This window comes from Neltuma alba, unplaced genomic scaffold, assembly GCF_004799145.2.
Source record: "Neltuma alba isolate B1F8T4 unplaced genomic scaffold, ASM479914v2 tig00001716_pilon, whole genome shotgun sequence".
Classification (NCBI taxonomy): Eukaryota; Viridiplantae; Streptophyta; class Magnoliopsida; order Fabales; family Fabaceae; genus Neltuma; species Neltuma alba.
This window is the reverse complement of record NW_021632581.1, coordinates 33,415-50,557: the sequence shown is the minus strand read 5'-3', so window position 1 is coordinate 50,557 and position 17,143 is coordinate 33,415. Positions and strand designations below refer to the sequence as shown.

The window sequence follows — 17,143 nt, the reverse complement described above, 5'->3', positions numbered from 1 at the left end:
TAAGGGCATTATCGTTCAAGTTTTTTTTTTTTTTAAAAAAAAGAGGGGCATTTTCATCCACTTTTCATTGGTTTTTTCAATGTCATTATTTTTCAACCAGAGTTTTTCTCTGCGTTATTCTCCCTTTCTTTTTTTTTTTTTTTGTGTGGAAGCAACTTCATGCGAGGTCAAGACAAAAGAACGCAGCTTGTCCAATAACTGATAACAGTATAGGCCCATCTCAGTTGAACTTGAATAATCTTACTGATAAATAAATAAATATAATAAGTGGATAACTGTTAACGCCCTCGGCTTACATTAGCAGCAGCTATCTTGTATCCAGACGGCTTTTCTATGCAACTTCGTATGTTGCTATCATATTTCACGCTGTTTATGTTCAGCCTTGTCCAAATTTACAAACTTTGCATCCCTTCGATCGTATTCTGGAGGAAATTCGAGAACTTAAACTTCTGGAAAGTTGCATTCTTTCCGGTAAGATTTGATGTCTTCTGATTTTTCCTAGAATTCGATTTGAGCTTGTGAATCAGGGGCTTTGTTTGTGTTCTTAAATTCAGTGTTTGTTTTTTCCGCAGATGTTCATCTGATCTTTTGTTGTGAAAACAAAAAGTAATTATTGGAGGAGTTAAATCTGTATTGAAGCAAGATAATTGGAGTTTTTCGTTGGTGATCTGGAATTGGTACGAAAGGTTAATTATTGGAGGAGAAATTGTGGGGTATTGTGTACTCTGAGCAGCTGTTAGGCTTGATATTTTAACCCAAGTCAGTGAAAATGGGCTACTTTGTTAGAAGCTAGGAACCAATTTTCTTTTTCCCCCTATTAGTTTTTGGCTTTACTTGCTTGGGATTGTGGTTTGTTTAATGGATGATACCAAGGATTGATGCAAGATATCCCCCTATTATGTATGGTGATAAAAACCATCAAGGTTATGGCTATCTGAATCATCAAAAACATTCGGTTAGGAGTTCTCCATATTCTCAGCCGGTCACAAATGAGTATGTGGAAGATAATGATGATGATGGAGATGGAGAGGATGTAGAACTTTTAGGAGGCGGGGAAGATGATGATGCTGATCAGAGTAATAGTATATATTCCCAAAATGATGTTGATGACAATGATTATGAGGAAGATGATGAGGGTGAAGATGATGATGAAAATGACAATGATGATAATGATGATACTGATGATGATGGTGGTAAGAAGAGGAGTTATAAGAAGAGAGTTGAAGATGATTCAGAATGGCATCCGAAAAAGCGAAAGCTGAAAAGCTTGATTTCAGCTTATGAAGTTGCCCCTCGTGTGCCAGCAGCACCATCAGGGGCAACTCGCTCAGACCCAAAACCATATGTTGGTTCCAGGAATTCCCTTACTGACTGGACTGAAAATGAGACATTCTTTCTTCTTGATGCCTGGGGGAATCGGTTTCTTCAACAGGGAAGGAAGAGTCTTCGGTCTGAGCAATGGCAAGAAGTTGCAGAGGAAGTATCAGAAGTTTCAAAAATTGAAAGGACAGATGCGCAATGTCGGAATCGCCTGGACACATTAAAGAAAAAATACAAAAAGGAGAAAACTAAATTAGCAGAAATGGGTGGTGGATCAAGCAAATGGGTCTATTTCAAAAGGATGGATAAGCTGTTGTCTTCCCCTCCACAGCATGCTGGTCTCTCTTGTGGGTTAGACTCAGGAGAGTATGTTTTTATGAACCCCAGAGTTTATTTGAACCGTGCAAATGGGTTAGATGAAATGAGGGATAGTCCAGGGAATTCAGAATCTACTGGTGAGTATTTAGGTGGACTTAATCCAAAGAAAAGAAGGCATGGGGGGAACAGCGATGAAACTTCCTGCAGATTGGTTGCTGAATCAATTCAGAAATTCGGTGAGATATATGAAAAGATTGAAAATAGTAAAAGGCAGCTGATGGTGGAACTGGAAAAGATGAGAATGGATTTCCATAGAGAATTGGAAACACAGAAGAGGCAGATATTAGAGAGATTGCAAAGTGAGATTGCAAAACTGGACCAGAGAGACAATGAGGATAATGATGTTTCTGTAGAGAAGGATCAGTAATGTTTATGTCTTGTAGCTCCTTTATCATTCTTTTTTTGGGTCTGACATGACTTGTAGCTCATAATGTTACATAAAATGTAGACACCATCTGCTGTATAATATTCGAGGCATTTCCCCCCGTTTTAGAATTTTCTTGTGTAGCAGTACATTTGTCAGGAATGTTGCAATACAGTAGAATGAAAATTGGACAGTCATTATCATGTTATCACTGCATGTGCTCAATGGTTCATACCATTCTAGTCTATTGTTTTTCTCCCCTCTCAACAGCTCATAAGATGCCTTCTGCGAAAATAGAATTTTGATTCTTTAATCTTATTAGTTATTATTTTCATTTTGAAGTGTTTCAAAATAGTCAAATTTGTCTTCAAAAAGTTACTTTTAAATAACTTCAATGAATGTTGAACTAAAAGGAACTTCTACTGAAACCAACGTTGCAGCTCCAAGAGAGGAAAAACGCATTTCCAATTAAGATCCAATAAACAAAATTTTCCCTTCTGGCTTTACATCTGCATTTAGAATGGGGAAAGTATAGCAATGAGATCTGGTTCATGATTTGACTTCGAACAAAATTCGATCAGGCTTCAGGCTTCAGCTTGCCCAAGAAGGGCGCCAATCAAGTGAGGCAAAAATTTCTCAAGGAAAAATGGTTGAATTTAAGGCTTATACCTATATCGATTCAGAACAAAACCATGTCGTGTATCTGAAAAACCATCCGGTTTATGATGTTCTTAATTGCGCAGTCTGAGATAATGCATTAATTCCTTTGTTCCCATGTGAGGAAAAGGGAAGCATTTAATTCGTCTCTACAAGATAAAAGGGTCTATCTTCACTTGCATGCTAATTGGAATCCTGATCCTCTGGAGTTTGAATCTCTTAAGTTGGCGAAGTCTTTGCTAGCGTTATATAAAAATTTGCGCACCTGAAAGGGTATAGAGTACTGATATTATGGGCAGAACTTCACCAATATCAAAGGCTCGAACTTCAGGGGAACCAAATTCATATTAAGGAAAGCAAGTTCTCAGTTAATCACCACTTTCTCCTTCATTGCCAAAATCTCTATAATGAAGATCTTTCAGAATCCTTGATTGTTAATTATACAATTCAAAGAAAAAATGACAAAGAATGTACCTATGAAACTCACTTCCTTTATACTTCCTCATTTTCTACCACTCGAACTTTTTTCTTTTCTCTTTTAGAATTTACAACAACTTCAACATTAAAAACAATGATCCAGAGTCAAGTCCCCCTTAGTCAGATGACCACTCCATGCCTCGACGTGGAATAAGAATAGATTCACAGAGGTTGGAGGGTTAACTGTTAGAAATGTAAACAGTTACCATATAAAAAATCTGGCAGCGTGAAATCAAATTCCCCAGTCGATTCTCTAAGCTGAGTCTCTAATGCCGGTTCAACTTCAAAATTTTTGTACTCTTCAATCAATATGCAAGTCCTCCCTTATGTTGATGCCTTGGTGGAATGAATATGCCCTTGGCTACATCAAAAGTACTTCGCTAAAACTGCATAATCATTATCTTGCTCATCAGTCATGAAAGAACTGTATGTGAGAGAACATAGAGAGAATTCATTAACCATACTATTTGCACTGACAATTATTGTGACTCATAAGTTAGTTTCACAAGACTTCCTCATCACAGGGAGAGAAAGAAAAAAGACAAACAAACAATCACATAGCCTATGTCCCACCAATAGATGCGACATAAAAATATTCACAGGTTAAAGCCAAAATCAGATACATAAACAGTAACTTGAAATCCAGAGGTTAAGCATGCTGTGGCGACCCTACTTCAGGTATCTTCCAAATTTTCACAACGAATAAATAATTTTAACTATGGAAAAGGAAAAAGAAATCAAGAGCACAGTTGGGACGGAGCCCATATTATAAAGACACTCTCAGGGATAAAACGAATGGTTGTAATAACGCACCGTCATGTATAGAACAGACAAGGTAGACTAAAGATATTATTGCCATCAAGGTTTTTTCTTTTTGCCCAATAGACTATTGCTTTAGCATAGAGCATCTCAAGCAACTAGATGAAAACACTGATGGCATCTCCATATATATGTGACACTGACTTATTCCATATCTGCCTTATCTGAACTGGAGGGTGAATATTCTTGCTAAATTATAGATTTCACACTTCCATATTGATACTAATGCAAATTCCCTGCGGGAGATTAAATAGAGGAAATCTGACCTGCAGACAAGTTGTAGCGGTAGCAAACAACAACTTGTCTTAGCCGCCTCACTGTGCATAACTCATTAGATTCAGTTCCTGTTTGAAATCAGATAATTTCAATTAATATAAAACGTTTGGCCCAAAAAAAAAAAATTAACATAAAACGTAGAGCCTGCACGAGGTTACATGCATATTGACCTATAATTTATCATAGGATCCTCAGTGGACAGAAATTAATGCTTTAAGCAACAGTGTGCATTTAATGAAGAGTTAAGGTGCAGCACCCTAAAGTATGTTGTGGCACATCTAACTCCTTGAAATAGTTTTTTCAGTGTGTCTAGTACCTTGAAGTATTTTTGTACATCTAGCACCCTAAAATATATATTTTTAGGTGCATCCAGCACCCAAAAATTTTTTTTGGTGCATTCAATACTAAGGCAAAAAAAAAAAAATTTCAGAGTGCTAGACATGCTTGAAAAATACTTCAGGTACTGGATGCACCACAAAATACTTTTTAGGATACAGGATGCACTTGAAAAAATACTTCAAGATGCTGGATGTATCTCAACCCTTTCATGAATAATATATCTGAAGAGTTTGGCTGTTAATATAGAACAATGAGTGGGATTAGGCTTGTTGTCTTTCTTGAAGAAACAGTGTTCATTTATTTTATCGGGATGTGTTAGAATATTAATCTAATCATCATGCATTCATGCATATGCAATCTAGACCTTTTATCCTTTAAGTTTTACTCAAATAACAGAGTCAGCTTTAATAGTTCTAATTTAGTAAGGTTCAACAAGACTTAACATATAGATTAATATTATGGAAACCTCCCAGGTAAGAACTGTATAAGAATATTCTCTTCATACGCAGATTCTATAATGCAAACTAATTCAATAAGATTTTTTTTCCTTTTGGGAATCCAAAACTTGCCTAGGAACTGTCAACTCTTTAGTAACAAAGAAAACGTCTAAAGTGACAGTCTGAAAAAATGCTTTGATAATATTCATTCAAAGAAGCTGAAATGAAATCTTAAGACGAGCAAGTTATGCCATACCAAATTGTTTTCATGATTCTGCCACATTACAATCTCCATCTACCTTGCCTACTGCCTCAAGTATAGAAGAGTAAGTAATGAGATCATACTGATATCCCTTTGCACTCATTTCTTTCATCAGCCTTGCAGCCTGTTCAAACATGCCTGCTCGGCTAAGACAACTGAGAACAGTGTTGTAAGAAACCGCATCTGGCTTAATATTAGAATGATTCATTTTTGTGAACATTTCCATAGCACGCTTTGGGCCACCTGTTCTAGCTAAGCCGTTTAGAATAATATTATGAGAATTTATGTCTGGGGTGCAACCACTTTCTTCCATGGTTCTAAGCAAGGAATAAGCTTCATCTACCATGTTAGCCCTCACCAACCCTGACATGAGTGCATTATAAGCATACACATCAGGGGTACATCCAAGCTTTTTCATCTCACTGAAAAGATCTATAGCTTCATTCAAACGTCCACATTTTCCAAAATGCTTTATCATTACAGCATACACACGAGCACTTGAGCGTCCACAGTTCTCTTTCAATTCCTGGAATAGTTCCTTGGCAGCTTCATAGCGTTTTGCTCTTCCAAGGCTGTTGATCAAGCTGCAGTAGGCAGCAGGACAAGGTGGAAAGCCTTTTTCATCCATTTCCTCAAGGAGCAGCAGAGCCTGCTCAACTCGATTTGTTTTGCAGAAACCATCAATGAGAATTGAATAAGTAAATGAACTGGGGACAACTCCATCTTTTTTCATCCTCTCAAACCATGAAGAAGCCTCAGAAGGTGGAGCTTTGGCATCAAATAAAGATTTGATTATTGTATTATATGTTACAACATTTGGTGTGCAATGAAGCAATTCCATTTCATTAAAAAGCTTGATAGCATCTTCCAAATGACCTGATCTGCCCAGAATATTAATCAAATTATTCATCAGAATAACGTCAGGTTTACAACCATCTTTCAGCATATTTTTGTATATCCTGTACGCATCTTCAACCCTCCCGACTTTCCCCAATCCCCTTATCAACTCTGTATAAGTAAAGACAGTTGGGGGACATCGCTGCACTCTCATTTCCTGGACTATGCCCAGAGCTTCTTCAACCTTGCCCAACTTGAAATATATTCCCATTAATGTTGTATAAATTTTTGGTATGGGCCGTAATCCATTCTCCTTCATCTCTTCAAATAATCTAATGGCTGAGTCGTCTCGATTTAGCTTTGCAAAGGCTGATATGAGTGCACTATATGTAAATGTGTCAGGCAAACAATTACCTTCACTACACATCTCGTGATACAGCTCATGGACTTTTTCATAATGGCCCTCTTGCATCAGCATCAAGATGACAGAGTTGTAAGTAGCTGCATTAGGCCTGCACTTGCGGCCTTTAACCTGATAGAAGATAGACAATGCTTTGTTGACCATCTTAGCCCTGCCCAAAATTTTCACAATCTCAGATAACTCAGCAGGACTGAGTACACAAGTACTCCTAACCATGTCTTGTATTGTCTTCCATAATTCACCAACCAGCCCAGCTTCATTCAAACAATGGATCAAAGACATGTATGTCATTGCATCATGTTGAAAATTCCTTCTCTTCCCAGCCCACTTAAAGAATTGGATCTTAACATGAACCTCAACATCTATCTTTAGAACCTCACGAACCAGGCGTGCATCCACCTTCAGCTTGAGCACTTCCAATGCCTTCTCTGCATCGGGACCCCATTTAAATATTTTCAAAATCCGAATGAATCTATCGTCCAACATTCGCGTAGAAGGGTCCTTCCACGATACCCTTCCTCTTTTCATGGGAATATTTTGGCTTTCTTCTTTTGGGCTAGGAACATGGAACATTTTGACGATCTCATTTTCTGCTAGTTTGAGCTATAGACAGTTAGATAGAAAGTTCAATACATCCAAATTAATAAGATTCAGGTATTCCTTCAGCAAGAATCTATTAGTGCCCAGGGAAAACAGCAGTACGGAACAAAGTTGAGTTGCTCCCCCCCCCCTCCCCTTCTTCAAATGCAAAAGGAAAAAAAAGAACAATTAAGTTGATAAATGTTTTCGTCTTGGCCCCAAAATTGTTTTTCATAGCAACTGATCCCCTTCTCCTTGGAAGGTTTTGGCTTTCTAAAAGAAACATTTGAATGACAACACTTCCGCCAGTTTGAACTATAAGCGTTTCGATAGAACACGCAGTAACCAAATCCAAAGAAATTCACGTATTCTCAAAAGTATTTCAGGTATTCTCAAAATTATTAGTAAGTGAGGAAATCAGCAACACAAAGAAGACCTTTTACTCTTTTCAAATGCAGACAATAAAGAATAACTAGGTCAACAACTATTTCCATTTGGATATCACTGTTTCACAAATGCATGCTTATATTAACATTAAATCACTATCTTGAACATTACACGCTTGGCTTCGATGAAATTCGAAAAAACAAAGTAATAAACACACACCTGTTTGCTTTGTTCTCTCAGACAAAGGAGGCCAGGTTGAGATTCTCCTCCTAATAGCAATGGAGCCAATAAGCATTCTTGTTCCCAGCAGCCTGAATATACTCCAGCCCAACTCCTTGAAACATACGCCAAAGCTTAAGGCCGGCGCATTCCACAAGCAACAAACGAGCACTCGCTCACGCCGATGATCAAACAAACAAACTTGTTAATCTTCTTCGCCAGCATGCCCAATTTTCCCCTCTACCTCGCCCAAGTTCTGCGTTTTTTTCCTTCTCTTTTCATTTTCTGTCTCGTTTTTTTCTTCTTTTGTTGATGGGCTTTTTGTGTATTTGTTTCCCAAAAACCAACTTCTTCTTAGCCATTTTCATATACAGATTATGAAATTCATATATAACAAATGGCCCATGAGATCGGCTATGATACGGACAAAAACCTATGATAAATGTTTCAAAATACTACTTCCAGTCCTAATTATAAGAGCTAGTTGACTAATTTAAAGAGATTAAAAAAGTAAGTTAAGTTAAGTTAATTATTTGTAATAAATATGTGTTGTCTTTCCTAAAATATCCTTGTTAATGAAGTGTATTGGTTAGAACTACCATTATTAGAAGGATTATCTTGGAAAAAAATACATAAATATGAAAGTCAAAGTAGATTGGGGTCTTATAATTAGAACGAAAATAAAAATCAAACGAAATCTTATATTAAAGACTGGAGGTAATATAATACTATCTCCGGTCCTAATTACCTTCAATTTAATTATAAGATCTCTTTTGTAAACTACAAACCAGATCTTATAATTAAAGCTGAAGGTAATATTTCATCCGTACTAAATATAGTCAGTAAATCATCAATTTACAAAAATTAATAAAATTAGTTGAGTTACAACTTCAGCTAGTCATTTGTAAATAATTTTTTAAAAATATCTCATTTAATCATTTGCATTGAAAATTATCTTTATTAATAAAAATTTTCTTTAACATGCACAATCAATAAGGATAATTTGAAAAATTTGGAACACAGATTTACATCTAGCATTAAACAAACCTCTCAATTGGCTCTTACATTTGGGACAAGAGGGAGTAATAATTTTCAGATGTTGGAAATTTTTTTTGTCAAAAATTGGAAATTATTATTAGATTTCAAAATTATTATTGAGAAGAAAAAAAGGAACCTGTGCATCTCTTCCTTAAAACGTGGATTGGCGTCATTTCTAAGTTCATCAATGATGAGGGAACAGATAGGCGGAAGAAAGCGTCCGTTTAGTTGCAAATCATTTTACACAGCCATTCACTGGGAATTATTGAGGCCAAGGTTGCTTGGCAATTCTAGATAAATTACTCCTCCGATCCTCTTAATATAAGACCCATTTAACTAATTTGATTAGATTAAGAAAGTTAGGTAAGTTAGTTAATTATAAAAAAAGTGACACATTTTTCCTAAAACACCATAATCATCTCTCTTAATACCCCCTCTCCCTCTTCTACTTGATTATGATTGAGGGAATATCCATAGGGGTAATTTAGAGAAAATTAATAAATATGAAAAATGAGTCATATATTTAAGACCAAAACCAACTCAAGAATTGAGGTCCTATATTAAAGACCGAAGGAGTATTATTTTTTCTTTGTTATTGATCTAAAAAAATGAAACCATGGAGAAGTCACTTTGGTTACATGGGATGGAAAAGAATTATGCATATTCGATCAAATTCTATCTTTCTTAATGTGAGATGGATGTTGATGAAAGAAACTCCCTTTTTCTGCTTAACATTGACTTTGTTCTTTTGTGATTGTGGAGGCTTCTCCCATAAGGGATTCAAATTTTAATTCTCCATGTTGTCTCTTTCTTTTAGACCCACGTCCCATTGGTGAATGAGAAATTATGCCCCACTTGTAAATAAGAAATCAATAAGACATCAATCTTAAGGCTCGGTCCTTTCCGGAAACAAAGCATTAGCTCAAGCCAGCCAACCAGCCCAACATGAGCAACGCACTTAAGGAGACACTTATAGGCAGCAGTGCTCTCTGAAAAGACTAAAATTTGTAAGCAACATAAATTCAATCCCCTTTTATTTCCATCGCATTATTCTATTACCTTGTAAACCCCCAAAAAAAAAAAAAAAAACTCTCCTACTATTAATAAGACCTATTTTTTATATTTATTAATTTTTTTTTCAAATAACTCTTATAAATTTCCCTCAATCATAATCAAGTAAAAAAAATATTAAAAAAATAATTATGGTATTTAAAAAAAACATGTTATATTTCTTATAATTAACTAACTTCCTTAACTTCTTCAATCTAATTAAATTAGTTAAATAAATCTTATATTAAAATCTGAAAGAAAAGAATAAACTGTACTATCCAGAAATCACACATAGCACAACTCACTTGCTTTAAAAATAAGCACAGCTCACCTTAGTTCTATGTGGTAGACAGAAAATTTGCCAATGTTAAAATAATAACTGGGAACAAATAACAATAATTGATTTATTTAATTGAAAGAAGATTTTGTATGAAAATTATAAAATTGTAAATAGATATTATAACTCAACTCTAGAGACCGTACAGAAACAACCCAACCCCCTAAGGGGCGGGCTAGGAAGGTAGACCCACACACATAATCATTTTCTCTTCAAAACCCTTTCAGTGGCAAAAAAAAAAAAAAGAAAAAGAAAAAGAAAATCCGGATTTCAAAGAACGTAATAAAATCTGCGAAGCCATCCCGCAGAGAGGGCTCTAACCAAAGCATCCAGCGGCCACTCACTGCTAATCCCACCTTTCAAATCCTATTTCCCAAAAGTCCAAATCGTATTCTTATACAGAAGGTAAGAGACTTATGGTCTTCTCACTAACTTTAAAATAAACCATCAAAAATTATGCAGAGCCTGTGTTCTCTGACTTGTCAGTCTCCATTGGTTCAGTCGCTGGCGGTGGAGCCTGACCAGCAGCATTGTCCCCGGCATTTTCATTGGCACTGGCACTAGCATTGGTGTTTGCATCCCCCTCAGTTTGTTGAGGCGGCTGTTCACCACCCTGAGGAGGTGGGGTTGCGGTTGCTTCAGGAGTAGCTGGCTTGGCCGGCCTTGGTTTTGTCATGATCGGCTTACAGAACCTTCATAGGAAATATATAAACAAAATTACTTCCCCAAAAATGGAAGAGAAAAAGGAAATACAAAGAAGTACTTAAATCGTAATTGGGATGTTTGCCATAATATGATCAGTTAGGCCACGTGAAAGGGTCATCCACATGGTAAAAGGCAAGTACGGAGACCATATGGTAAAGCGAGATAAGCCTCACGTCACCTGACTCCACATTATGAAAATATCACCTAAATAACGGAGATGGGATACATGGCATACCTATCAACTGCCTCAGCTTTCTTTCTTATGTCAGCTGATAGGAGTACAGGAGGAGCATGTTTTGGAAGTGAATCCTGCTGCTGCTTCTTCTCCCTAAGCCAGGCCTCAGCTTCCACACATTGATTCAATACCTACAAAGAAATGGAAAAGACCATCTAAGATTCAATGGCAATGAAAGAAGGGAAGAAAAGATCAAGTTGACGAGCGTTACCTTCTGCTTCTCAGAGATGTCAATATGATCAAATTTGGGATCATTTGACATGGCAGCTTCTCTGTAACTATTTATGCAGTAGATGAACTGATCGATTATTGTACCTCTCTCCATAAATTCCTTGTAACGCTCCTCAATTGGATCACCTCGCTGCAGTAGTAAGAACTCCAATTATTAGAACAAAAGGAAGAACCTCCCAGTGTATGTTTTACATAATAAAAGCAAAGTGCAAAAAAAAAAAAATTGTGTGCTTGACACCTTGACAGGGCAATGGATATTTTATAGTTTATGAAACTTACCCTCTTGAGTTCCTCAAGCTTGGCAATGTATACACCTTTAGTTTCATCTTCACCCTCTTCATATAACCAGTCTTCCACCTCCTGAAGTTTGGCATTAAACTCCTCCCTCTCCGAAGCAGTGACAAAATCTTGGTATTTGTCAGCAAGCTGAAGCAGTAACAGCAAGATCGGTTCTATAAATCCTTAACTTACATAAAAAATTGGACAGAGTAGGAGGAAATAAAGGGTTTTTTTTTTACCTTGTTTCTCATGTCATAAACATATGCCTCAACTGCATTTTTCCTGTCTTTTGTTTCCTCCATTACTCGATCTTGTAAAGCCAGTTCAAACTCCTTCTCCACAGCTTTCTGGAGATCTGCAGGGGCCAGGGCTCCATAAACCTGCTCTGAAAAAGGTATATTTGTCTTCTTGACCTTCTTCTTCGGAGCCTCAGCCTACAAAATTATTACAAGCCGAGTCAGTCAAATGTATAGAATATCAGATGACTATGCTTGAGAAAACCAGGCTTGCATAGAAGCACAAAATCAAACAGTAGCAGAGCTCAGGTGTGCATGGTAGCAAAGGGGCAGCTAAGACTTCACATTCAACTATACAGGTACACATTTTAAGCTTACTACAATGACAAATAGATTAGGAAAATCCATTATGAAACTATCAACAGCTACTTCTTAGCCACTACGAGATACAAATATTAGATACTTTGAACTGACACACCAAAAATTTTGCTTAGCTACCTATAGGTGCAAAACCATCAAGATCTAATCAATCACGTCAAAAAATCAGGTCAAGGACAACAGGAATAAGTAATTATAAAATTGGTAGTTTGAGCATGTATAAATATGCTTGAACACACCAGTCGATAGAACCAACCTTGGTATCAGTCTCCATCTGCACAGGCTTGTCTGCTGTATCTGGGATGCCATTTTCAACCCCAGAGGTTTCAGAAGTTGCCTTTGCATCTTGCATATTGACATCAGTATCATTAGAGCACGGTGGTGGTGCGGCAGCATCAGTAGGAGCCTCATCAGTGTCCATCTTAGCATTTTCTCCTGCTGGTTCTTTTGACACTGGAACCTCAACGATTTCCTCCTCCAGAAGCTAAAACAAAGTAGCAGAATGTTAACCGGTGAAAAAATTTCCACCAGACCTCAGAATACAGATTCCAGCAGAGAAGGAGAATATAAGTGCACTCAAACTCTCAGCATTAAAAATACTTACAGTAGCTGACTCAACAAATACAATTCCATGCAAATTCAGACGAACTTTCACTTTAACTTTCGCACTTTCACTCTTTGTAGTTTGGAAAGGACCAATCTGCATAAACAATACAGTCAAGTGACTATCAAGAGAAAAATAGAAAAAAAAATCACTGAATTGCTTGACCATAAAAATAAAAGAAAGCACAACAAATTAATGGGTTGAAAATATCCTCACAGTATATGTGCTAATCTTTGCAGGTCCTTGCAGCATACTCGTATCATCATACTGCACATCAACAGAAAATGTTCCTGACCTATAAAATGTCAGGGCCTTGACACTCGGTATGGCATTTCCTTTGGGAAAAACAACAGTACTTTGGCGATTATCTGCTCCATTTTCTTGTGCATCTGGACCAGAGCCTTTCCATGACAGTGAAATTGAAAACGGAAAGCTTTCATTGACCTTCAGATACAGAAATAAGCACATCAGCAATCCAGCATGCATATGTACAGGAAATTAAAAATCATTGAATTAAAAAAAGTGATTGAAATTCATATTCCCTAGGGTCCTAAACAGTTGTGCACTGAGGAAGATGGCATAGTAAAACAGTAAATGACAAACGTTAACATATACAAATTGATAGGATGGAAGAAACTTTACCTGAAACTCTCGCACTTTAAATGTCGGACTAAGAATTGCACATTGCAAGGCACAACCCTTGGCAACACACTCACTTGCATTCATTGTGCGCCTTGGCTCCTTTTGGAAAAATTCTGTCAATATTTTGTTTATAGCTGGTACGCGAGAACCTGAGCCAACCACCTCAACCATGTGAATATCCTCAACAGTAAGGTTTGCTTCTGCTAATGCCTTCTCTAAAGGTGCCTTCACACGTTCCAAAATTGGAACACTTAGTTGCTCAAAATCCTCACGCTTGATGAATCCCCTGACATCCTTCTCTTCCATTAGGCATTCAATGTTCAGAGGTGCCTCTGGATTTGCACTGAGAACCTTCTTCAGCTTATCACATGCAGCCCTGAGCCTTAGACAAGCCCTGGCATTCTGGAAAACATCAATCTTGTACTCCTCCTTAAATTTTGCAGCAAAGTGATTAAATAAGACCTCATCAAAATCTCTACCACCTAGAGACCTATCAAATGAATGGGCCAATACTTTCAGCTGCCCCTTTTTAAAGCCAGCAATGCACACTTGCATGCTAGCATGTCCGATATCAACAAAGGCAACATTCAGTTGATCATTTTCAGGAAGATCTGTTTTATAAATTCCATAAGCCAAGGCAGTTGCCGTTGTTTCATGAATCAAGCGAAGAGGATGCAGACCAGCAATCTTTGCTGCATCTAAGACTGCCCTTCTCTGAAGATCAGTAAAATAAACTGGAATTCCAATGCAACAATCAACAACAGCTGCATTCAGATTCTTCTCAGCTATCCCCTTGAGATCTGACAACACCATTCCCAGAACTTGAGTAGGCGTAAATGTTCTAACTTCACCCAAATACCGTGCATGAATTAATGGAAATCCATCAGGCCCTTCAGTGACAGCATAAGGCAATGATTTCAGATCCCGCTGCAATTCTGGGTCGGAAAATTGTCTACCAATTAGTCTCTTTATCTGTGAGATTGAATTCTTGGGGTTCATCATAGTAGATGCAGCCCCGGCAGTCCCAATGAACCTTTGTTTGTCACCGAAGCATACAACTGCAGGAGTTTCACGCTTGGACTCATCATTGAGCACAACATCAATCCCCCTCTGCCTTGCAACAGCAACGATGCAGCTCTCATTCCCAACATCAAAACCAACCACGCTCATCTTTGCAGGAAAAGCTAGGCCAATCGCTTAGAAATTGGTCTTCCAGCCAAAAAGAATATCTGAAAATTTCATGAAACATTTACATCTGAAGCAAAATATTTTCTGGAAACAAAATAGCATGAAATAGAAAACCATAAAATCAAGCAAAAACGTCAGCTGAGCAATGAAAAAGGTTTGTGAAAGAGAGAAAAAATAAAAGTCAGTCCTTTAGCCCGCATATGCCCATGAAAAGCAAGGATATGGATAACACTATATGGACAGACACAGGCAGATTTAATTTAGCATTCGACCAGACAAGTACAGATCGCAATTTTTTTTTTTTAAAAAAATGTTTTAGCAGAAATAACATAACCTAACCATCAAGCACATTAAAGCACTCCGGGTACGTTTAGTTGCAAACAAACACCAGCCATGTGTCAATTCCCTTTTTCCTGGGAAGGCATCAGATTTTTCATAGCAGCAACGAACACCTTAAGCTTCGAAGTAAAAATTAAGTCTAATCCATAGCATCTCTATTCAGTTAGAACCAAACGCAACAAAAGAGTTAAATTAGGCCTCCAATAACTAACCAGGAGACGCAATGTACACACTTAAGTACCACTGATGAAGCAAACACAAACGAATCGCCAATTCCAACAAATTCTAAACAGCCCATAATATCAAGTACCCACAATTATTTGCTCCGTAACAAGACGGATTGCATGAATCTAACACCATGAGCCAGCAGATCTACAAGCTTAAGAAGCATCAAACGAAACGCGAGAAATGAATCTGATGAAGAAAAAAAGAAAAGCACAAGAGTACCTCGAGCGACGATCCGAAAGAGAAGAGAAGAGAAGCCGCGAAGACGAGTCTAGAGAGGGGTCGTGATTTTGGGGGTTCTGGAACAATCTGAACCCTTTAACAACGTAGACGAAGAGGAGGAGGAACGAGGCTTAATAGGGCGTGCGACTGGGTGGGTCGATGTGTGCGATTTTCGACTTTTGATTTTTGATTTTTTCTTATTACAATTTCAACTTTTTAAAAAAAGAATTAATAACAGTTTAGTCTGTGTTCTGTTCTAATTTTTGGGCATCGATGAAAGGCGTGTTCTATTGGTCCCTAGAGGTGTCTAGATATGCAGCCATCCTTCTGGAAGGATCTACTCGGGTTCTCCGGGGAAACTTGACAAAGTGAACCCTTTTACGGTTTGACCCAAAAAAAAAAAAAAAACCCTTTTACGGCAAACATATTTAAATATTTATAAATTATAAATTATAAATAATTTTTTAATCATAATTTATGAAATACGAAGTAAGTATTCAAAAAAAATTTTTGTCTTAGCTTAAAACATATTTATAAGTATTTTTAAGAGTACTGGTATTTAATCATGTCATGTGTATTGTTTTTGGTTTGGTTAAATTAGTTGTTTGAAATAAATGAGTGATATTTTCTTTAAAATATTTTTGTTAATCATGTGTATTAAAATGTAAATCATTTAATTTATGCAATAACCTTTGAAACTATTTTTTAAAAAAATAAATAAATATAAGAGATAAAATATATTGAGAGAATTTGATTTGATTTTTGCTATTAAAAAAAAAGAAGGATTTTTCGTGCCTAACTTTCTCGGGAAAGATTCACAGTAGAGAACTCGAAGAATATACCGATATGACTTCAACATTCATCACGTCCATGTTTGCTGACGAGATGCTCAAAACACAGTACATATGCTGCAAAGTACAAGATCGGTTCAAAAATCAAATCTTGGACTTCCCATTTTTTATTTCAACACATGTTGCTTCCTTCTTCTTAAAAAAAAAAAAACAAAATACTCCTCCGATTCTTAATATAAGACCCATTTAACTAATTTGATTAAATTAAGGAAGTTAGGTAAATTAGTTAATTATAAGAAATGTGACACGTTTTTCCTAAAACATCATAATCATCTTTCTTAATACCCTCTCTCCTCCTTTTACTTGATTATGGTTAAGGGAGTATTCATAGGGGTAATTTAGAGAACATTGATAAATATGAGAAATTGGTCTTATATTTAAGAACAAAACCAACTCACAATTGGATCCTATATTAAGGACTGGAGGAGTACTACTTTCGATCCTAATTATAAGAGATAGTTAATTAATCTGAGGAGATTGAGAAAAGAAGTTAAATTAGTTGTCTGTGATAAAATAGATGTTGTCTTTCTTAAAATATCTTTGCTAATTAAATATATTGATTAGAACTATCATTATTAGAAAGATTATTTTGGAAAAAATGCATAAATATGATAGACAAAGTGGATTAGGGTCTTATATTTAGGACCAAAATAAAAGTCAAATAAGATCTTATATTAAGGACCGGAAGTAGTATATGCTATTGTCTTCAATCTTTATCATCGATGTCTGATAATGACTCTACATAAATTAACAAGGTTAGTTAAAGTTTATTATTTCTTACAAAAATATCAAAATTACTTTAAATACAAAG

At 36.6% G+C, this 17,143-nt stretch overlaps 2 protein-coding genes and 1 pseudogene across 3 annotated transcripts; 1 reads left to right on the top strand and 2 right to left on the bottom strand.

Moving 5' to 3' along the window:
* Positions 1-304: 304 nt before the first annotated feature.
* On the top strand, positions 305-2,309 carry LOC114762075 (trihelix transcription factor ASIL1-like; annotated as a pseudogene).
* A 778-nt stretch (positions 2,310-3,087) lies between these two features.
* LOC114762068 (pentatricopeptide repeat-containing protein At3g16010-like) lies at positions 3,088-8,016 on the bottom strand. Of its 2 annotated transcripts, XR_003742216.1 has the most exons (4): positions 7,773-8,016; positions 5,324-7,177; positions 4,282-4,359; positions 3,088-3,582 (listed from the first exon to the last, which is right to left on the bottom strand). XR_003742216.1 is itself a non-coding variant. In XM_028951521.1 (3 exons), the coding sequence occupies exons 1-2, from the start codon at positions 7,846-7,848 to the stop codon at positions 5,334-5,336; spliced, it is 1,920 nt and encodes a 639-aa protein (XP_028807354.1). In that variant the 5' UTR covers positions 7,849-8,016; the 3' UTR covers positions 3,088-3,582; positions 5,324-5,333. The 2 variants fall into 2 exon arrangements, 1 of the variants encoding a protein (XP_028807354.1); XM_028951521.1 differs by lacking the exon at positions 4,282-4,359.
* Positions 8,017-10,438: 2,422 nt separating this feature from the next.
* Positions 10,439-15,621, bottom strand: LOC114762108 (heat shock 70 kDa protein 15). Its single transcript, XM_028951568.1, has 10 exons — positions 15,482-15,621; positions 13,508-14,736; positions 13,082-13,309; positions 12,866-12,961; positions 12,518-12,745; positions 11,887-12,081; positions 11,648-11,794; positions 11,349-11,498; positions 11,138-11,268; positions 10,439-10,889 (listed from the first exon to the last, which is right to left on the bottom strand). The coding sequence occupies exons 2-10, from the start codon at positions 14,675-14,677 to the stop codon at positions 10,652-10,654; spliced, it is 2,583 nt and encodes an 860-aa protein (XP_028807401.1). The 5' UTR covers positions 14,678-14,736; positions 15,482-15,621; the 3' UTR covers positions 10,439-10,651.
* Between the last annotated feature and the right edge of the window lie 1,522 nt (positions 15,622-17,143).

Bases quoted from the DNA above. Each gene is read 5' to 3' on its own strand.
- LOC114762068 (XM_028951521.1), bottom strand. From the start codon at position 7,848: ATGCTTATTGGCTCCATTGCTATTAGGAGGAGAATCTCAACCTGGCCT. The intron at 7,178-7,772 runs GTGTGTGTTTAT...TCAAACTAGCAG, and splicing joins TGAGAGAACAAAGCAAACAG to AAAATGAGATCGTCAAAATG.
- LOC114762108 (XM_028951568.1), bottom strand. From the start codon at position 14,677: ATGAGCGTGGTTGGTTTTGATGTTGGGAATGAGAGCTGCATCGTTGCT. The intron at 13,310-13,507 runs GTAAAGTTTCTT...CTGTATCTGAAG, and splicing joins TTAAAGTGCGAGAGTTTCAG to GTCAATGAAAGCTTTCCGTT. The intron at 11,269-11,348 runs GTAACGCTCGTC...ATTTCTTTGTAG, and splicing joins ACATCTCTGAGAAGCAGAAG to GTATTGAATCAATGTGTGGA.